Source organism: Taudactylus pleione, unplaced genomic scaffold, assembly GCF_031769625.1.
Source record: "Taudactylus pleione unplaced genomic scaffold, aTauple2 ptg000130l, whole genome shotgun sequence".
Lineage (NCBI taxonomy): Eukaryota > Metazoa > Chordata > Amphibia > Anura > Myobatrachidae > Taudactylus > Taudactylus pleione.
Window position 1 is genome coordinate 2,149,019 of NW_028284532.1, and position 22,934 is coordinate 2,171,952.

Consider the following 22,934-nt stretch of genomic DNA (forward strand, 5'->3'; position numbering starts at 1 on the left):
GACAAGTTATACAAGTCTAAAATGGCTGTAACTAGATGGATAAACCATAAGTGCACCTCACAAGTGTAATATTAATGAGCGAATGTGGGCATATCTATAATAGCACACAGATAAGAGCCCAACATGACTGTAATTCTCATGGAACATGAGAGGAACATGATCACTTACCGGCTTAAGTTCAGTGATATCCCAGTCCAAGTATTCAGCAACTCTCATCATTTGTGTTATAATCCGATCCACCTCCTATTATCATTAAAAAACATTTTTACACAAATTGTAGCACAAAAAATACAAGCAGTGAATCTCTCAAAGTTAGACGGTAACATATGAGCAAGAGGGGGAACAAAGTACAAAAATATAGGAATAAAATGAGGGTCTTTTAAATTGTAACTATTCTAGGCTGTAGAAATAATAGAAAGTAATACCAATATTTCCATCCTTCAATGCTGTGCCCAACATTTCCTACTGACACTTGTAATACAGATGTAATTGTACAGATGGCTTGAGTGCACTGTGACTGGGGCATCATTTCATTAGAATACTAATTAAAAAGTTACAACCCTGCGGTATCATCTTGTGTAACTAAAGGAACACCTTTGAAAATAAGCTTGGCCCTGCCCTCCAGCCATCCCCCATTGACTATCACAGAGATCCGCCCTAAAACTCTGCCAGGTAAAATAAATACACTAAAAGAAGTAAATATAGTAAAACAGTAGTTGAATTGAGTATTTTCAATGCCGTCAAGCTTATGTAAGACATAGAATATTGCCTCTGTAGGCCTTGCCTATACATATCCTAAAGCTGGCTAGTTCCTGGCGATAAGATTGTATATGTGAACATTTTAATGTGCTAGGTAGATACAGAATTTGTCCTACACATTCCAATGGAAGAAACCCATAAACTAAATGATGAGAGGTAAGGATACAAAATAAGGCGTGACATTTATAAACTCACAGAACTATCCAGAAGTCCATTGCTGTCTTTATCATACAATTTGAAGGTGACTGTAAAAGAAAAGAAAAGTCATTACAACAAAAGTAAGAGTTCATCAGCATAATGTAATTATAGAAAATTCCCACAATGGAGGACTTGCTTTTACACCCATGCATCTAGACGGTCCGCCCTGCACATATAAAGATGTATGACCAGTCTCAGATAACGTCACTGCAAACCAGGGCACCTAGGTGTACAGGGAGGAGGAAACATCCGACGACGCGCATTGTGCCAAACACTGCATTTAGAAACAGCCTTTTAATTAACATTTCTTTGCTAAAATGATTTAGCTCAGTTTAGCCTCATTAATGACACCGGGCCTATCTTTATCAGATGTGCCACTTTTGTGTGTCTGAAGCTCACCAGTGTGGATGTAGTCTGGAACCCGACGGTCTAAATGCCGATCGCCGGCTTCCAGACTGCTTTATCCCGACTAGGGACGAATGACAGGCGTCTAAATGTAGACGCCTGTAATTTGCCCGACGTCGGGAGACCGGCGCCCGGCATCCCAATCGAGCGTATGCCGGGCGCCGCAGTGGACAGCAGCGGGGGGGGGGGGGGGTTAGGTTTAGGGCTCCCGTGGGGGACTTAGGGTTAGGCACCCCCCCGGGAGGTTAGGGTTAGGCTACTGGGAGGGAGGGTTAGGCACCCCCCCGGGGGACTTAGGTTTAGGCTGCGGGAAAGGGGGGGTTAGGGTTAGGCACAGGGGGGGAGGTTAGGGTTAGGGACAGGGGGGGAGGTTAGGGTTAGGCACCCCTAAGGAGGGATAGGGGGGTTAGGTTAGGTTAGTAAATACTTACCTTTAGGATGATCGGGATTTCCTCCATTGTCGGGCAGCTGCTGTTGGGAGTTGAACCGCCGGCCGCATATCACACCCCACCAGTGCACTTACTCTGTACTTCACAAGGAATGCCATTTTTCTTCCCAACTCCGCCCATCAGACGCTGCAAACTTCTGCACCTCCACAAACGGCACAACCTCTCTCTGTAACCCCATGTGCGTCAGAGGAAATCTAGGCATACCTGTGCTATACAAGGCCCACAGCACAACCAAACTTTTTACATTTCTTCTTTTCTTACTACCCAACTTTTTAGGCGACACACTTCTGTCATTTTCTACTTAGTAAATGACCTCTAGAGATTGGAAACATTGTAACAATAGAGTAAAATGTAAGGCAGTGGTTCCTAAATTTTTTTTAATCATTGCGCCCCAGAGTATCAGCATTGTTTTCACGGCGCCCCTAAGCCAAAAGTTTGTTACTGAGAAATTCAGAAAAAATGTAAAGTAATAAAGTGAAGTAAATTGTGCTCATCTGTCATCCTCAGGCTCAGTTATGTGGTGATGGACAGGTTTGCGCTTCTGTTTGTCCACATATTTACATTACCTTGACCAGAAATAATTTGATGTGCTGCTGGACCACCATCCTGAGACACTCCTGCAAGTGTCCCGAGGCACCCCAGGGTGCCACGGCGCACAGTTTGGGAACCACTGGTGTAAAGTGTTCTACAGTAAACCTGCTTCCAAACTAGCTGCATACTGCCTTCTGACAGAAAGGTGGCGCTCTTCTACTTTACATGTACTCATAGCCAGAGTACAAATATATAACATGCAAATGTCAGTTATCATCAGCAGCACATTTTATTATAGCGATCAGCAGAGAGGAAGGAGTATGAGATAAGATGTTTGCATGTTTCATTTACACACATTTTTGGTATTGTTTACAGACAGAGACAAGTGTTTAAAAGAATGCTATTTTTCTTTTGTTATCCATATATGTCAGCATGAAGTTGTTTGTTTAATATGGAGTTGTCACCAGGAAATAAGTCTTGAACCACAAAGGCTGCAAATAACACTTTTAAATGATGTAACCTGTAATAATAATGCATTTATTTCAGTGATATGATCAGCCAGACTAAATGTAAGACCTAATGTAATTGCTTGTGTCTTTATTGAATAAATTGATCCAGTATTTAAAATCCTTGCTGCAAAAATATGTGAGTATGTGTTATGATCAGCTCTGCTAAGACGATAATCTGAGTCACATGTACGAGCTTGTAGCTTTCTTCCTTATTAGAAAACACTACTAACTTTAGATGTCACAATTGCTGTCAAGCCTTCAATGGAGTGAATCATGCCTCAGGCGAAGGGATTTCTGAAGACCACAGAAAAAGAAATGTGTGTCCTCACGAGACTGGAAATGGTTAGATAAAACAGCCTCCATCAGTCCATGGTGAGAAAGATACCGCCAAGTAAAAATAAAATCATCAAACCATTGTTACTCTTCCCAGGAGCGGTTATACATCAGAAATCTCTTCCCAGGAGCGGTTATACATCAGAAATCACTGAGAGCAAGGCATAGATACACCAGGTCAGAAAGAGCCGCAGGGTAATGGTTAGGGATCTACAGACCTCTTGAATGGTGAAATCTCGCTAATCACCAAGAACTCAGTGAAGAAAAACATGGGAGGAGGGCACCAAGACACCCAGGTGCTAAAAAGAACTTTGCTGTCTGTCTCAAATTTGCCAAATGCCAACGGTATAATCCAGAGTGGAATAATTGGCTTTCAGATGCTTTGCCATCTCTAGACCCGAGGTCGCAGTCATTGAAGGAACAGTGAATACAGCACAGGGTTGTACTGAACACTATGCAGCTGCGATCATGGTCTTGGGTCTAGTTGGCCATGTCTCTGAATACCTGGGATGCCAATCACAGACTGGCTCCAAATACTATTTTTGTAGCTGTTTATTTTTCCATTTTAGGCAGATTTGTCATTTCTACAATAACCTGCTCCAAGCACCTCTTAGGGAATTCAATGTAAATAAATGGAAGGCAGAGACATCTCCTTGCCAGGGGAGCTTTGGAGAGGACTATCCAAAAGTTTATATATGTTTTTAAAAGACATAATTTGACAATTATTTCAGAATATTATGCCCTGTGGTGATTTTATCTCAGTACATCAAGATCAGTATTCTTCAGTAGACAGATCATTAAGACGGGAAAATCACGTGTGTACAAGCCTCCCAGAGCAGCATGACTGACGTTATATACAGACAATGGGCCCGATTCATTATGGATCACAACTGCGATCGCAGCAGCAATTACGCATGCAGTCTCACTGCGAAAATATGCTAATGATTGCTATCACAATGCTGTCACAGCCTAACATAAGTCTGCGAAATTGAGTACCATGGGAGCCTCACGCACACTTGCACAAGGTCTGTGTGCAGTGAAAGGCCAAGCTGCGTATGGCATTGCAGGTGCTAATTTATGCATGCCCCTGTAACGGCATTCAAACGCACTGGCACGCCTGCGTTTCTCCAACCACCCCCCCAAACGCTCACTTCCTATCAATTACTCTGCGATGAGTCTGCGTAGTCCCTGCAATCGCAGTCAGATCGCAGTGAAACCTTCATGCACGCACACTGCGATGCATACGTATGCGCAGAACGCAACAATCGTCCGTCTGTGTGTGTAATCGCGGGTGCGGTCGGTAATGACTCAGGCCCAATGTGTCTTCTACTCTGCAACTATCCTCACTGCCCCCATGTGGTAACCAAGAGGGAAGCAGGAAGCAGAATTGAGTATGGTAAATGTCCAAAGCCTAAACAACTACCTGATACTATGCCACTGCTAATAGAGAATGGTTCTCTTCATCACTATTGAGAACAGGGAACATTCTGCTTCCACAGCTAAAATTGTATTTAACAAGGGTTTAATATGGGATAAGATGGGTGGAAGTGGAGATCATGACACATCTTCCATAATTTATATTTCCTATAATTACATCTCCTGCTCTCCTATCAGTTATAGCTGTTCTGCATTCAGGAACAAACAATAAAGGAAGCTTACTAATAAAAAAATTTCAAAACAAGAAAAAAATAATCCATAGTTTACCTTAATGTAACATACTGCAGGGCTCAATACCATTGAAACAGTCAGCAGACAGATGTTTGAATTGTGTACTGACCAGTGTCATGTGATATTACAGCTGGCTTCACAGGAAGAAAGATTAGATAAAGAGAGCTGAGGGCTGTATGTTTACTGAGCCACACAAAATCAATATGTGAGCTTCCTTATGGTATGCTGAAATGAATGTGCTGAATATATTCAGTGTCTCTAGCCTTAGATCTTCCTGCAAATAGTGGAGAGTTTGGGTGGGCTCTGACCACACTTACGCTGAGATGTGGCTGTAGGAGCATCCTCAGATCTGTAGTTTTAGCTGATGTGTCTAAAATAGACCTTTTTTTTTTTGGAAGGAAGATTCAAATCAGAACATTACATCTGTAGTTCACCGATTCCACTGATTCATTGTGGCCTTTCATCAAGGAATTGTGTCTTTCCTTATCCTGGGATGTTTCATAGACTCTGCAACCCACATAACCTATATACATCCAATCCTTAGCAAAATGTGGACTGTGAGGTCAGGACTTAGCCCAGCTGTTCACTGTTCTTTTTGTGTTGTGTGCACAATGTTGCAAATTTGGCTTTGTGGCTAATTTCCATAGACAGTAATAGATTATACCAAGGACATGTGAGAACGTAGCCTAGGACTCAAGTTCAGTGGTTCAAGAAAGAACAAGACTAGACACAGTTGGGAATTACTGAATATTAAATGTAGCTAAGGTGATGTTCCCTCCATTTATTGCAAAAGGTGCGGGAGTATAAGGCTTGCTGTGTACATTAAAACACTACATTGAGGGGCAGGCTGTGCCTTAGAATTTTTTTATTTTAAAGCGGTCCAGATCGTACATTCCTGAGTGGAAATGACAATCTCTGAGAGGACATTAATGATTGTTAAATGTTCATGTTCGTAACCATTGTTGGAAAAATGTACAGTGAGGGTCAATGCATTGAACAAGCCCAGAGCTTAAGGTAGTTAAAGTTTGCTGTTGAATTTATACCGATCAGCCATAACATTAAAACCACTGACCGGTAAAGTGAATAACATTGATTATTTGATTACAATGGCGTCTGTCAAGGGGTGGGATATATTAGGCAGCAAGTGAACACTCAACTCTTGAAGTCGATGTTTTAGAAGTAGGTAAAATTGGGAAGTGTAATGCTGCCCATCCACTAGGCGATTTTGACAGGCATCGTTATCGTGCAATCACTTGTAAATCGTCCGCAAATCGGGCAGTAAAATGTTAAAAACGACCAGCGATGCGTGTGCCCGCTGGTCGTTTTTAACATCTATCATCGCCCGAACATGACGGTCAACCTGACGACTGCCGTCAGGTTGCCATGTTCGGGGATGATTGATCTGCAGACGTTCAGTGATTGCACTTCACCCCTAGGGGGACGACGGCACGATTATGATGTCGCAATCGTGCTGTTGTCCTGCATCTTGTAGTGGATGGGCAGCTTAATGATCTGTGCAATTTTGGTAAAGACCAAATTGTGATGGCTAGACAACTGGGTCAGATCATCTCCAAAACAGCAGGTCTGGTGAGGTGTTCCCGGTAAGCGGTGGTTAGTACCTACCAAAAGTGGTCCAAGGACAACCTATGAACCAAGGTCATGGGCGCACAAGGCTCATTAATGCGCGTGGGGAGCGAAGGTTAGCCTATCTGGTCTGATCTGACAGAAGAGTTACTGTAGCACAAAACCGTTAATGCTGGCTATGATAGAAAGGTGTCAGAACACACAGTAAATCACAGCTTTCTGCGTATAGGGCTGTGTAGTCGCAGACCGGTCAGAGTGCCCATGCTGACCCCTGTCCACCCCCAAAAGCACCTACAATGGGCACGTGAGCGCCAGAACTGGAACATTGAGCAATGGAATAAGGTACCCTAGTCTTACGAATCTTTTTTTCTTTTATATCATGTGGACGACTGGGTGCGTGTGCGTCATTTACCTGGGGAAGTGATAGCACCAGTATGCACTATGAGAAGAAGGCAAGCCCGTGGACGCAGAGTGATGCTCTGGGAAATGTTCTGCTGGCAAACCTTGGGTCCTGCCATTCATGTGGATGTTACTTTGACACCTACCACCTACCTAAACATTGTTGCAGACCAAGTACACCCCTTCATGGCAACAGTCTTCCCTGATGGCAGTGGCCTCATTTAGCAGGATAATGCGCCCTGCAAAGATTGTTCAGAAACGGTTTAAGGAACATGACAAAGAGTTCAAAGTGTTGACTTGGCCTCCAAATTCCCCAGATTTCAATCTGATTGAGCATTGTGGGATGTGTTGAAAAAACAAGTCTGGGCCATGGAGGCCCCACCTCAACTCAAAGGATCTGTTGCTTACGCCTTCGTACCACATACCTTCGGACACCTTCAGAGGTCTTGAGTAGTCCATGCCTCGACAGGTCAGAGCTGTTTTTGTGGCACAAGGGGGACTTACACAATATTAAGCAGGTGGTTTTAATGTTATGGCTGACCAATGTATATAATACACAGTATTGAATTTTACCTCCAGTAAAATCCCCCCCCCCCCCCCAGCGAGTGTTCCCTGGCACTAATCACAGACAGACAGGCAGTCCTAGGGAAGGTGTTTTCTCCCCCTGGGACTGCCAGTCCGGACAGCGATTAGCACAGAGAGCGCTTCCAACGGGAAGCCACTCCTCTGCCTTGCCGTGAGCCCTATCTAGCTTCTAGGGGCTGCAGTCAATGCAACATACAAAATTCCTGGTAAGCCTCTAACACCTCTCAGTATACTGTATTCATGTATCAGTGGAAGATTGCTACTCACACTCAAGTTTGTCCTCAGCTGTTCCCCCTTCCAGTAAGGAAAAATAACAGGACACATCATTCAGGCTGACACGGCCATTTTCTGCAAAGGAAAACATGGCATACAAATCATGAAAACATGACACAGCTAATGCTGGGGAACATATACTTTATGCTTTTGTCTAACTTAAGATGTATGTAAGATTGATGAAACCCATACAAGTTGCTGTCATTACAGGAGTAGACACAAGTCTTGTCACAGAAGTGCTTTCATTTCTCCTCTTACAGGAAGCTAAAACACTTTGGTTGTTATGAAAATACATCTTGCAATATAGTAGTCACACATGCACATGAGGCTCTAAGCAAAAACTAAAACAATTACTTTAAAGAGGACCTTGCATTTGTGACATGCGGTCATAATACCGACAGTCGGAATGCTGGCGCTGGCATCCCGATGGTAAATACTGGGGTCAGGGGGAGGATTAGTGGTTATGGCTAGGCACTAGGGGGAGTGTTTGGCACTAAGGGGGGGAGGGGGGTTAAGTATAGGAGGCAAAGTTAGGTTTAGGTACTAGGGGCGGAGGTTAGGTTTAGGCAGCGGGGAGGGAGGATCAGGGAGAGGGGGAGGGTTAGGATACTGACTGCCAGGTGTCGGTATCCTAACTCTGTTGGGATGCCGGCGTCGGGATTCTGACTGCCAGCATCCTGTACCTAACCCGTTCATAATGTATAACCTCAACGCACTGCTCCCCATGCCCGGGAGAAAGCATGAATTGTCTTCCACTCTATTTGCAAATGCCAAAGACCTAAGCTGCAAAAATAAATACTGAAACTGGGACTGACACTTATGAAGTCAATAACCACAAAGAGAGTTCCCTCACATAATCGGTAGATTATAATATTATGCAGTATATGACATACTGTATATGTTTATTTGTTTATTTATTAACAGTTTCTTATACAGCGTAGCATATTCCGTTGCGCTTTACAATATGAAACAATATTAATAGAACAAAACTGGGTTGTAAGAGACAGACATAAAGGTAAGAGGGTCCTGCTCGCCAGCTTACAATCTATAGGGAAATAGGTGTTGATACACAAGGATAGGTGCTACATATTGCAAATTGGTGCAGCCAGATTGCAGAGGTTCTTTGTGAGCTGTATGATCCAGTCACACTCGAAAGTTGGCCTAGGGTTAGGAGGATGTGAAATTGAAGAAAGAGAAAATGTGATATGTGTAAACTATAAGAAGGGAGTTAGATAGGGAAGCTATAAGGGTTATGTGGGCGGTTCCGGAATCTGATAAGCTTGTCTGAAGAGGTGAGATTTCAGAGAACGCTTGAATGTTTGGAGACTAGCAGAAAGTCTTATTGTACATAGGAGGACATTCCACAGGGTCGGTGCAGCCCAACAAAAATCCTGTAACTGTGAATGGGAGCAAGTAATATGTGGAGATGAGAGACACAGATCTTGTGATGAGTGGAGAGGTCGGGTTGGGAGATATTTTGACATGAGGGAAGAGATGTATGTTGGTGTGGTTTGGTTAATAGCTTTATGTTTGAGTGTATTTCATATTGAATACGGTAGAAGATCAGTAACCAATGGAGGAACTGACAGAGAGTATCAGGAGACAATGAACGTTTGGCAAGAAAGATCAGCCTCGCAGCTGCATTCAAAATGGATTGTAGCATCAAGAGTCTGTTTTTGGGAAGACCAGTAAGGAGACTATTGCAATAGTCAATGCGGGAAATAATGAGTGAATGGATTCGAGTTTTTGCAGTGTCTTGTTTAAGATATGGTCGAATTTTGGATATGTTTTTTAGGTGTATGTAACAGGATTTTAAGACACATTGAATGTGGGGAACAAAGGACAGTTCAGAGTCAAGGATGACACCTAGGCAGCGAGCTTGTGGGGTGGGATTGATTGTTGAGATGTCAACAGTGATAGAGATATCAGGTTGGTAACTGCTATTGGCTGGTGGAAATATAATTAATTCTGTTTTGGATATATTAAGTTTGAGGTGGCGAGATGCCATCCAAGATGGCATGGCAGAGAGATATTCAGTGACACGGACCAGCACAGATGGTAACAAATCTGGGGAGGATAGGTAGATATGAGTATCGTCCGCGTTGTACAGATGATACTGAAAACCAAAAGAGCTGATTAGTTTGCCAAGAGAGGTGGTATAGATTGAGAAAAACAGAGGACCTAAGACCTTGCGGTACTCCAACTGATAGAGGTAGCTAAGTGGAGGTAGAATTAGAGAAGTGAACAGTGAAAGAGCGATTAGAACCAAGAGTATGATGAGAACCAAGAATGGGCTGTATCTTGAAGACCTAGCAATTGTAGTGTTTGTATGAGAAGAGAGTGGTCAACCATGTCAAAAGCAGCAGAGGGATCTAGAAGAATCAGAAGTGGGTAATGTCCTTTATCCTTGGCAGTGACCAGGTCATTTACTACCTTAGTCAGTGCTGTCTCTGTGAAGTGTTGGGAACGAAAGCCTGACTGAAGTGGATTCAATAAGTTGTGGGTGTTAAGAAAGTGTGTGAGGCGGGTGTAGGCAAGTCTCTCCAATAGCTTGGAAGGGCATGGGAGATGGGACAGTAATTTGAGAGAGAGTTAGGGTCAGAATTTTTTTTTTTTCAAAATGGCAGTGATCATTGCATGCTTGAACAGTGATGGCAAGATACCAGTAGAGAAGAGCAGATTACAGATTTTAGGGTGGGATGAGCACAGGAGACATAATATATAATATAATGGCTCTTCCTATGACTATCCATTGCGACTACATTGGCTAATTTCTCCACTTAAAGCATCTCTAACATGTAATCTAATCATAATTGTCTACTACCGCTGCTGTTATACAACTCATTGTTTTCCAGCTTTTTCAAAAATAATAAATACATTCAGAGCAAATGCAACCAGTGAATCAGTAAATACTGTATTACAATAGAACAACAAATATTTTATATTATCAGCGCAGTAAAAACCACTTATGTTATGACATCTAGAGCTTAGATATCGTCAATAGAAATCAGGAGTTATCATAGGGCCTGATTCATGGATGGACACTAATGCCACCAAATTTGTATGCAGCAGCTGTGCGAAAATATGAAAAATGTCGCAGCAGCCTGGATTAAAAAGGTCCACTGGCGGCTTTGCGAATCCAAGCAACTGCGTACAAATATGCAGCATTGGTCGCTGCATCAGTCACAGATCAGTCGATAATCAGCCTTCTGAGTAACCCTGTGGTTGCACAGAATGGGCGTGGAAACAGATGCCAGAGCCATTTTTACTGTGTACGAAATCGCAATCAAAGGTATGCCCGAAAAACAGCTGCGACACTCCTGCGTTTGAGTCACCACCACTCTGTTCTGCCTACGAACACTCACTTTGCAAATAAATCTTCATTGCATGAGACGTTCAGCATACGCAGATTACAGATAATCACTCAATTTAGTAAACAACGGATATGCGTCCATCTCTGAGTCAGGCCCTTCGTTATTCAATCATTAGTCTTCAGTCAGGACCAGTCTATTTACTAGTCCGCTAGTGCAATATTTATCAAGCCGAAATTTTCCCAGCAGACTTTCAAACACCAAACGGCAAAATATTTTCCAAGCCAACACGCTGACTTTGCCTTTCATAAATTTGTCATTTAGAAACCTGCCAAGAAAATTGCAGAAAATCAGCGATTCAAAAAATGCAGATGTTTATTCTGTTGATGGATTATCGGTGATCTGAGTGGCACTGCGCATGCATCAAGTTTCATTACAGCTGTCGCTCGCATTTTATTTGCAAAATGATTGACAGGCAGGGACCGTTTGTGGCAGGGGGGGAGGCGACTCAAACACTGGCATGACTATTTTCAGGGTGTGTCAGCCTGCAACTGCGATCGTGTACAAATGGCTGCAACGTTTGCATATTTTTGCACAGCTGCTGCGCTGGCATTCACGTACATCTCTGGCCCTATATGGTTTAAGCTGTTCTGGTTAAAATGGCTTTTTAGGTAGAAACTGCAGCTTAGTGGTTAATTATGCAGAACATTTTTTTTCTCCCATAAATCATAATTTAAATAAATAATACATTTTATTTACATTTAACAGAGTTAATTTGGGTCCAACATGGTGCGAGGTGGCTCTATAACTTTACTGTTAGAAACCAGAACTGCACTAAGCTGCTTGTGACCGATCAGAGAGCAGCAGAACTTTGAGTATCTGTCCTTGGTGCTGCTTAGAAATTGTCAGACAACATGTAAAGGAACCATGATAAACCGCGCTATATTGAACAGTGCCTGTCACAAGGATTGAGAGTGTCCTTAGTCAGCTGTGTTGCTAATTTCCCTAGAGGCATGGGGCAATACAGTATGTGTTCCAAGTGATTAGACAGCTGTAGCTACAATAAGTACAGTACAGTAAGTGTAATAATAACTAATATGCCAACAAAGTAATGTTTATAATATATTAAGTAGTAATAGCATTGCTGAGTAATAACCCCCAAGTAAATATCATTGTGCAACCTTCTAACCAGTTATAATGACCGATTTTGTTGTCATTAGCATTAATGACTAATAGGGACACTGGCTGTAATGTAACATCACCTGCTGTAGTAGTGCCCAATAATCTCACCATCTCTACCTAATCAGACTTGTTGCAACTACAGCAATAGTGTTTCCATAGAGATATGTAGTGCATCATGTTAATTGAAAGAAAGTTATGGTTGGGCTGCCTACTTCTAATTGGTTACTGTTAGAAACCAATCATCAGCCAGCTGGGAGAGGCTCACAAACTTTTTCCGCCCATCCCGAAAAATCAAGTAGGCTTCCATCATACAGTGGCGGGGGGAAAGCAATACAAAATGTCGAAGAATATTTACTGAGCGTTATGCAAAATGCTGACTGACCACAGTATTAAATAAATCAGCCTTGTGGCGGGTAGCATGCAGGAAGACTGTAAGTAGCCCAATGGCAGCAATTGGAGACCAGGGATTTAGCGGGTGTACTGAGTATACAATTCTCTGGGATAGATGTACTAAGCCTTGGATATAGATAAAGTACCAACTAATCAGCTCCTGTCATTTTTCAAACACAGCCTGTAAAGTGACAGCTAGGAGCTGATTGGTTGGTACTTTATCTCGCTCCAAGCCTTAGTACATAGATCCCTCTGTGAGGAACAGCTAGGTGGTTATGTGCTTATATAAAAAATGATGGCTTTCCGCATGCATACCTTGCACTGAAATCTCATTGTCCTGAATTCTTTATGCTCTTTACTTCCCAAATATTTTAATTAATACGGAGCTTAGGCGAGAATGAATTCTATTAATGCACTACAGAAATATACACCAGTTGTAATTATAGTAACATGTAATTCTTTGTACATATATAAGTTGCACTGAGGGTGTCTTATGTAAATAAACTTTGTGAAAGGAAAACACTGACCCTTCACCAACATGACTGCATGCCTGACGATGATACAAAGTTAATCATATAACTTTCAGACATGCCTGAAACCGTGTCAGGGAGACAACCTGTGTGCGGTCTTCTGTCAGCCTCTACAACAGTCCTCTGTGTGTTGCGGAAAACCACAGATGGGCCAGATTTAACCAAGTTGAAAAATATGATATTAGTGGTTGCTTGGGCTGCGAGTGCCCAACATTATCAAGTGTCAAATCTTTTAAAACTGCTTAATTTGGCGAATGACACAATATTGTTAATTAAAATGGATTGGTGCTGTAACACTGGAGGCACAGCTTATAAAGGCAAACACAGCGCTTAGCCTTCTGTCTACCATACTCCAAGCAATGCACACTGACAGTGTGTGACATCAACAGGGGCAAAGACTATAGCGCATGAGGTCCAGGTTCCTCTTTTGTGTAATTAACAATAAAAGTCTGTGCAAATGTACATTTGATGTATGTGAGTAAATTGTTTTTATTATTTAAGTGATCTACAAATATAATGAGCGTGTTTGCTTTATTTTTAAATTATTATATATCATTTAAAATTTATGTGCATTTCAACAAGTTATATATGATACATGATTAGCATGTAGGTACCAGAGACTAACATTATGTTTAATGTGTATTGATGTGTGAGTAAAATAGTGAAAAGATAAGAGAACAGTGAGGAGAAATCATTTTAGAGTATTAAAGCAGAACTACCACTTCGCGTGTTACAGCTCCACCCACTCCCAGAGGCCTGGGCGATGGCGCTGCAATCACAGCGTCTGATTGGTCCTGTTGTTCACACTTCACTTTTGCAGCCAGTTTAATATGGCGAGCAAAAACGAATACATTGAGCCACTAACTCGATAGCACAGCTTTAAGAGTAGTACTGGAGTGGGAGACACCCAGGTTTAACCGCAGGCGGCCCAGTGTATAGGGTCTCATCAGTCAAAACAAATGTATTCTATAAATATAATACCATTTCTCACAGTGTCTCATATATAAACCCCGACAATGTGTTAACCTATGTTTGTAGTGGTCATCAACAATATACAGTACAATCCTGTGTGTCTGACATGAAGCCTACCCTTTGACCCATCTGTCTGATCATCTTCTCCATCCACAGTCGGTACTGCCTGAAAAGACATAAATAGCCGCTCGCAGAGATCCGGACCAATGTCATCTGCCTCCAGGTATGTTCTCATGAAACGCTTAAAGCCTTCCAGATCTATTGACTGGGAAAAAAATAATAGCTACGTTTTAGATACATGTTAGTATACAAATCACACCTTTATGTTTAAGGCAGCCCAGGGGGGAGAGAACAGAGAATATGTACTAATGGCAGGCAGCTAAATCTACATTTGTATCCTTTCTCTGATTTCAGCAGGGAGGCACTTAGGATTTGTGGTTTTCTTAAAAGCAGCTGAAATGAAATAAGCATTAGAGATTTCCTGCTAATCCTACAGATTGGATGACAAACAACACTGTAATAGTAGATGTTCTTCCATCACTTATAACACACTGCACTGGGGGCTTTTTCTAGCTTTACTGGTGCAATTCTTTCTTCATACCATCCCCCTAATTTCACATGTGATGTTACACACTTACATACATATATCAGTACTAGCTGTACTATTATATGTAATGTTTCCTCTTATTCCAATACATAGTTTATTTATGTTTGCAGTTATGTATAATCCAAGTATGGCTGAGCTTCTTCTAGAATGAAAATGATTATTTCATTATTTAAAGGGCAGATGTAGAGGGCACAGCAGACTGCAAAACAAGTTAACAGAGAAGGTCCCGTGTTCAGACTCAAGATACAACTGTAGCCACAAAATAATGTTTGTATGGAAAACCATTTCTTCTTCTAACAATCTCAGTATAGTCTGGAAATATATCCTGATGTACGGTAAAATTACTTTTAAAGCCACACGACAACTAATCTGCTGCAGAAGAGGCAACCACTGTGCCAAAATATAAATAACAAATGCAAATAGACATCTGCAGGATCTCTCACCTCGTCAGGTAGAGGATGACTTGAGGTGCCCTCTTCATAAAACTCCTGCAGCACATCTTGAACCTTCTTGGTACTGTCTGGAAACAAAACAGCATTTGATCTGAACATGTAGATTTCTGGCACTCTCTGCACTCAGTCCTCACTGTCTGGGACCTCACAGAGGATCAGTAGAACATGAACCTGAAGCTCTGAAAGGGAAGGAATATACTGAAGACCATAAAGGAGATGTTAACTCACAATCAATGTACTTCTGCAGTTGGGTGAACTCCTCCGGGCACAGAATTGCCCACTCCTTGTTCTCCTCGCTCATTCTGGCTCTGCGACAACCCTGCGGCAACACAGCAAAAGGAGAGAAGCTGATCCAAAGCGAGGAAGAGAGGATAAATAATGAGAGATAGAGGATGCTGCCTGGGGATAAATGGGGTGTGATTCTGGCTCAAACCTTGGATTACATATTAGCTGATCTAACACATTCTCCCCGAGTTTTCCAGAGCCACTATGCTGCTGTAATAATGAGACAGAGACAGATTGAGTGGCAGTGTGACAGAAAGAGAGAGGGGGAGGCAAGAAGGGGATGGAGAGAGCAGATACAGCCTGGGATACACACTGAATGTGTGCACAGGAGAAAAACGGACACTGACAAAGATAAGGCAGGAAAGGGGGGGAATTAAATGGCTGGGAAGAGAGAGATAAAATACTAAATTCCAGGTGAGAGCAAATAATAACTGTTAAAGAAACTGGCAGAGAAAGAGCCAGAAGACGGGGGGAGAGGAGATCCAGCAGTGACTGGTGGGTGTTGTGCAGAAAGGAGGAGAGTTACAGATTTAAAGACAAAGTAAAGGTAAGTAAGAATACCAACACAGATCCCCCCCCCCCCCATGCAGAACTAAATTCAGGCAGATTAGCAAGATATAAATTCTACATTCGTTCTGTCCTCCACTGGCAGTCTCTATGTCCATGACAGATCGTAGTTCTTATAAAGAACATACTATACACAGTTCAATTCCGTATGGTCTAAGGGCCCCTTCTAGGTGATACCCATTCTACACCTACAGTACGTCGAACAACATATTTCACTGATTGAGAATCTCAGGACTGAAGTTTTGCACATCTGCTGTAATCTGAGTTATTGGTCCAAAGCAACAGGATGCAATGAGCCAGGTCCTACACTCCGGCTGATGTCTATTCGTGGAGAAGAGAAAGGTTCCCCAGCTATTATTAATATAAGCCTCTCCAGACACTATTAGAAAGTAATAGTAAGCAAATCACCCTGACAGAAGTAATCCTATTTATCATCAAACATTGTTTTTCTATAAGTATCATGTCTGGGCATTCTGACCTCCTCTGACAAAGAGGGCAACGAGCCCTGTCCACAGAGCACACCAGACGATCCTCCTAGCTTCATGTACAGTGAGCAGATGTCACAGACAGCTCCTAGTAATATGGAACAGCAGCCGGCTCCTAGTACCACAAATCTCCTGGACAAGTTCAGCTCATCTCCACGAGTCTTCTGTATGTCCTAGGTGAGCGCTATGCACATCATATATTACTGTCAGGTCCTCAGACTCCAGTCCTAGTGTAACGACCACGCATTTATAAGCGGAAGCAGCAGAGGGAAGTAATGACTATCCTATATAATGACTTTATCATGCTAGCGGCACACAGAGGGTTAAACCATTCTCTTTCATAGGCATCAATTTAAATATTTAATGCACCTTTCCTGAGTATTTAAAAACGAGAAAGAAACTTCATTTTCCAAATATTTCAACTTCACATCCGCCTTTACTATTCAGTGAAGCCATAATGCGATTCTAAGAACAGCTTTTACGGTCAGTAGGCAAAAACAGCTAATAGCAGGGCAGCTGTGTCATAAGTAATCCTTCCATCTATACATGGAAATTACATTTCACTCTAAAAATGGATAGAAATGTCTGAATTTCCAAGGGACCTTACCTTCAGGCAGGAAAGCAGAAGGCCTGACAACAGGCATACTTACAGCCCATGAAAATGCATTTGTAATGCATGTGTACACTGCTGCCATGATAGCTTTATAGTACATGATCATCATCCACTGTACACAGACGGGCCTGACTACACGCTACTCAACACATCTACGTTCATCAGAGAGAACTGACCTTAGAGAAAGAATAAAAGGAACAGATATGTGGGTGTCACCACGGGGGGGGGGGGGGGGGGGGAGGGCGATGGGATCTATGTTGGGAAAATTCTTCTAATGAGTAGTAGTGGATAAATGAGTCAGTGTAGTGCTGCTATATTCTGCTCTGTAATACGGATGGCATTCAGGGTGTGTAACAAGTTGTGGTTCCTGGCACATTAATGTTTCGTGACAGATTACATACATGTTTAATGTTGATTGTTATATTAGGAAAGTAGTATGTTTTAGTTACGTGTGACATTTCTTGGGGATGACTTTGTACTTTAATTATGCTACATATGGAAGGTATTGAATAAGAGAATTGGGTATAAATGAATCACCAGGAGGTACAGAGGATGGTGGAAGGCTATAGGGATGACATATGTAAACTGTTACATGAGATATACCAGCCATGTAGCCACCACAAGTGATATACAAGCAATGTGCCCACACAACCATGTTTTCCAGCTTCTACATTGGCCTCCACTAGAAGACCAGATTTTTCACATGGCTCCAACCCATGTGCCTTCCTTACACTTTTATACCAGCCCATGCTTACCACACCTTGCATGAGACCAGCCTATCCATACATTGCTCACCAGGCTATGACCTCTACATATAAAGTTCCAGACGGAGTCTGACATTCCCACATTACTCATATACAAGCCCTTACCCCTACACCACTGTACAGCACCAACCAGCAAAGAAGTAAGCACTGACCTATGTCATGGACACACAAGAAGCCTTAAATGAAAGGAAGGTAGTTACTTACTGGTGGGCCCACACCCACAAATATAAAATAAAATTAGAGATAGAATATTAGTAAATCAGTCAGGAGAATTATATGGACATTTCCATGCACATAACAAGAGATTAGGGTTTAGTGATGAGAAGTTTATGACAAAATAACTCTGTATTGTACCCAACAGAAGAAAATGAGCTCTAGATCTGTTTATCGGCTAGTTGGGTGACGAGACATATTCAGTTTGCGGGGTCAGATTCCCATTGGCTGGATACTGTAAGGAATGCAGAATGACAGAAGAGTGTCTTCCATCAGACAGATAGATGAGGCATTACCCTGCTTCCAGACTCCAGGTAAGAAAAGTCTTCTTTTTAAGGGATAATTCTGCATCTGGGCTTTCTTTTAATTGTCAAGCAAACTGAACAGCATATGCATGGTCTGCACTGCAGGCTGGCACTACTGCCCAAATTTTCTATTACACATGAAGGAAGACAGCATCTCAATATAACATGGATATTTATATTCAAGGGTCACACTTTAACACAAAGTAAAAAATCAAGCAACAACTTGGTTTAGAGTGAAAATATGTTACAAAATCTGCGACCCGCTTTCCCTTGGAGGTCCCTCACCTAACACCTCCCAAAACTAAGTTTAACTTAACTTTCATGGCATTTTTCAATGCTGTCATGTGTATAAATGTAATATGCTGTAAAAACAAACCTCATATTAATTGAATGCTGCCATGGGAAAAGTCTGCATATCACCCTGCCCTACAAATCAGCAAAACTTTGTTTTAAACAGCGTATTCAGCATACCTCCCAACATGACCCATTCCAAGAGGGACAAAATGCTCTGCTCCTGGACTTCCCTCTTAATTTATGACTGCTGTCACCTGAGTCATACTTGCCTACTTTTGAAAAAGCATTTCAGGGAGATTGTGAAAGCAGCACCTATGAGCCAGACATTAAAGTGGACGTGTACTGCTACATCTGAGAGGTGTGTCATAAAATTAACTTACATTCAAATGTAAATAAGCCTCAAAGCAGTTAGTAAGATCTATTTGTTGATAAAAACACACTGATACATTTCAGAAAATGCATGTAGCCATAGGGATCATTGTGTCTAATAACCAATGCAAGAAAATGATACTAATGATCTCATTTGAATGTATATATCTCTGTATATATTATATATAACAGATTCATAATGGGGGTAAGATGAAATCAGGGAGATTGCTAGGTGCAAATTTACTAAAGTGAGAGTTTTTAGAAGTGAGTTTTAGAAGAGATGTTGCCCATAGCAACCAATCAGATTCTACTTCACATCTAACTAGCACCTTCTAGAAGATAATAGCTACAGTATAATCTGATTGGTTGCTATGGGCAACATATCTTATAAAACTCACTTCTAACAACTCTCACTTTAGTAAATTTACCCCCTAGACTCTTCAGGGAGTCAGGGAGATGGGAGTCTAACTGACAATGAGGGAGAGTTGGCAAGTATGACCTGCGGTGAACTAGTTAATTGATAAGAAAGGTGTTTCAACACAGATAACGGCAATCTTTAAATTAAGAGGGAAGTCCAAGATTCGACCATTTTGTCCCTCCTGGAATGGGTCATGTTGGATGGTATTTATTTAGCGCTTCTGGTCTACAATTCTAGACACATTACCTTCCAACTGTTAGACTTTGAGCTTTGCACGGTTTACTAGTAAATGTGGGTGAAAACTGTTACAGCCCACAAAATGGCTGCCCCTGCTGTGTGGTGATGGATCATTTCCTACATTTTGTTTTTAACGTGGAGTCAGTCAGAAAGAAAAAGCAAGTGAAATTGTACTGTGGCATTAACTAAACTATACTCATTGTTTACTCATTGGCATAAGGTCTAAAGTGGTGGGGAAAAAATGTTGCTGTAATGCTACAAAAATGGAGTACAATAAAAGGACAATATTGAATAGCAAATGAAGGTAAAATTTCCATACCTCAATTTCTCATTAATATCCACCATATATACATTATTATTCTTATTAATATAGGGCCAGCATATTATAGAGAGAGTATTTAATTATTCAGCGATTGCCACTCTGGAGATTACAGTATTAAAATCTTTGCCACACATACACACACTTATAACACATAGGGGCCCATTTATCAAAATTTATTTGAGGTAAAATTCCCCAAAACACCTCAAATACTAAGTACCCCCTGGATGTATTAAGGAGGAACCGCAGTAGGCCATCGCTGGCAGTCGCCTCCCCCATAGGTTTCATAGGGAAAGTGGCATTAGCCGCTGTAGCCTATGGGCTACACAGTGGACTATTAACTGGCGGATGGGATACCCCGCATTCCTCCTCGGCTTTGGCGGATGTGCATGTGCACCACCCCCTGCAGTGGCCGGCCGCTCTCCGGAGACATCGCAGGGACGGGCTCCTTTCGGGGCCCGTCCCTGCATGTCCCCGGATGATACACTAGCCGAAGAGATCGCTTTTTGCAAAGTGATCAGCGGCGTTACTGCAAAAGCGATCAATGATAAATGGGACTGATAGAGGCCTATGTACTAAGCCTTGGAGAGAGATAAAATGGACGGAAATAAAGTACCAACCAATCAGATCCTAACTGTCACTTTTCAGGCTGTGTTTGAAAAATGACAGTTAGGAGCTAATTAGTTGATACTTTATCTCCGTCCACTTCATCTCTCTCCAAGGCTTAGTACAAAAAACCCCTATACACCATACCACCCAACTTGTAGATGGCCATAAAGAACTTGAGAATGGGGCATGATTACTGACCCAGTTGTCCTAAAGACTGTCCTGCCTAAGGGCCTGATTCAGAGATCGATGCTAATGCGACCGCAGTTGCGATTGCACACGGTATGCAGCAGCAAAAATATGCTAATAGTTCCAAATCTAACCCGAGCCGAAGGATGTCCATCGCTACCTTCTCATATGCGTACAACATCACTTACCTGTGTAAATATCGGTAACATCAACACACATCGAGCGGCCATTTTGTCCTTGAGGAAGGTCTTTCCAGCCGCAAACTTGGCAGCTCTCCTTTCATGCGGAGGAATCTCATGCTGCGTAGGAGATTGCAAGGGCTAATTTATGCACGTCCATGTAATGGCGTTTAAACGGTCAGACATGTATTGAAAAATGACAGTTAGGAGCTGATTGGTTAGTAATTTATCTTCATCCACTTAATCTCTCTACAAGGCTTAGTACATACACCTCTATGTACTAAAGCTGGGTACACACTGGAGCGATATCTACCCAGACCATACGGCGGCCGTCCGGCCAACATATCGTATCCTCAGAAAGTTGTAATGAAGGACGGAACGATCCCTCGGATGGAATGGCCGACCGGAAGATATCGCTAACTGCCACAGGAGCACACAGATTGGCTATACACACTGAACAATCCGGCCGATATGTCTTTCCGATTCGGCTGGAAGCGACATATCGGGCCGATATCGCTCCAGTGTGTACCCAGCTTACGCCTTGGAGAGAGATAAAGTAAACAGAGATAAAAGCCCTCATTCAGAATGAGGGCGGCTGCTTGCCTTTTTTAAATGCGGCCTCCTGGTCGACCGACCAGGTTGATGGTCGCGATGGTCAAGACCATCGCCACCATCGGGCATGCGACGAGACCCTAAGGTTGGGTCTCGGCAACCGCAAGCCCCAGGGAGCTTCCTGCTCTGATCGAGCAGTAAGCTCCCCACTGACATCACTGCTGATGTCAGTGCGGCCGCCCACAAAACGTCAGGCGTTCCTTAAGGAACGCCTCCGTTTGTGAAACCACCCCCCCGCCACGCCTACAAAACGGGGCGAGCTGTCGATCAACATCGACAGCCGTCCCTTTTATAGTGAGTTCCGGAGCGAGAGAATTCCTCTCTCGCTCAGAGGCTTGCGCACGTGCAGTGCGGCCGCTGTGCATGCGCAGGAGCTAAACATCAGCCTGGTTGCGAACGCTCAGTGCTTGTGACCGGGTCTGAATGAGGTCCAAAGTACCAACCAATCAGCTCCTAAAAGTGAGTATGCATACTTCCCAACTGGTCCTATTTTACAAGGCCTGTCCTGTAGTCCCACTCGTCAGTTGCAGTGTCCCGCGGGAGGGTGAAAGTTGGGGAGGACACCCTCACACCGCTGCTCTGCATAGCTATGCAGTGCTGACTGGATGATGTGCACATGCACGCGTCATCCATCTATACTTTAACGGCTTTGGAAGAGGCTGGAGAACTGCCCAGCAGCTCCCAGAGCGCTGGGCAAGCCCCCCAGCATGCTGAAAATGGGGCGTGGCTCACGGGTTCGACATTCCCCAGAGGCCATGCCCCTTGCCTATAGACCACACCCCCTATATTCGGGCGTGCGCAAGTGTCCCTCCTCCCCGAGTTCAAAACTTGGGAGGTATGCGATAAGTCGGTTGATCCGGTCGACATATCGTCCACGTGTACTATATCGCAGTATGCACGCTCCCGCAGGGTCATTCATTGCATTGACAGATCTAGCCTACATGCTGCTTGAACATTAAAAAAAATCCACAAAGCATGAGCTGTGGGTGGGGTTGCATCCTTGGCCAGCGCTACATCCTGCCCGTCACGTGTGTTCTACTTTTCATGCATGCAAAAACAAAATGCATCACCTCCCGATGATGCAATAACTGCTTGGCATGTGCCTACTGCATTTCTATGTTTCCTTATTGTTGAGAGAAGGCCTAGGAAAAGTCTAGTACGTTAATGAAGCGTGGCTGTTACTGACAGCTTAATTCTCTGGGGAGTAGGCAAGAAACAATTGATTACATTCCTGCGTACCTTCTAGCTTGAGCATTTAAGCACTGTGTTCAAAACACAGGAGTCACAAGGACTTCTGCTTTTGTGTGCTCAGTGGTTGCTATGAAACCAGAAAACATCATCA

At 42.8% G+C, this 22,934-nt stretch overlaps 1 protein-coding gene across 4 annotated transcripts in view; it reads right to left on the bottom strand.

Annotated features, from left to right (window-relative positions):
• DGKA (diacylglycerol kinase alpha) overlaps nucleotides 1-22,934 on the bottom strand; it is a 170,290-nt gene that overhangs the window by 48,063 nt on the left and 99,293 nt on the right. For 3 of the 4 annotated variants that reach the window (XM_088473074.1, XM_088473073.1, XM_088473075.1), the window contains 6 exons: nucleotides 15,366-15,456; nucleotides 15,129-15,205; nucleotides 14,196-14,343; nucleotides 7,688-7,768; nucleotides 955-1,004; nucleotides 169-243 (listed from right to left, as the gene is read on the bottom strand). In XM_088473074.1, coding sequence (XP_088329200.1) covers nucleotides 169-243; nucleotides 955-1,004; nucleotides 7,688-7,768; nucleotides 14,196-14,343; nucleotides 15,129-15,205; nucleotides 15,366-15,438 — 504 coding nt within the window. In that variant the 5' untranslated portion in view covers nucleotides 15,439-15,456. Of the gene's footprint in view, nucleotides 1-168; nucleotides 244-954; nucleotides 1,005-7,687; nucleotides 7,769-14,195; nucleotides 14,344-15,128; nucleotides 15,206-15,365; nucleotides 15,457-16,467; nucleotides 16,592-22,934 lie in introns of those variants that run through there. The other variant, XM_088473072.1, reaches the window with a different exon arrangement.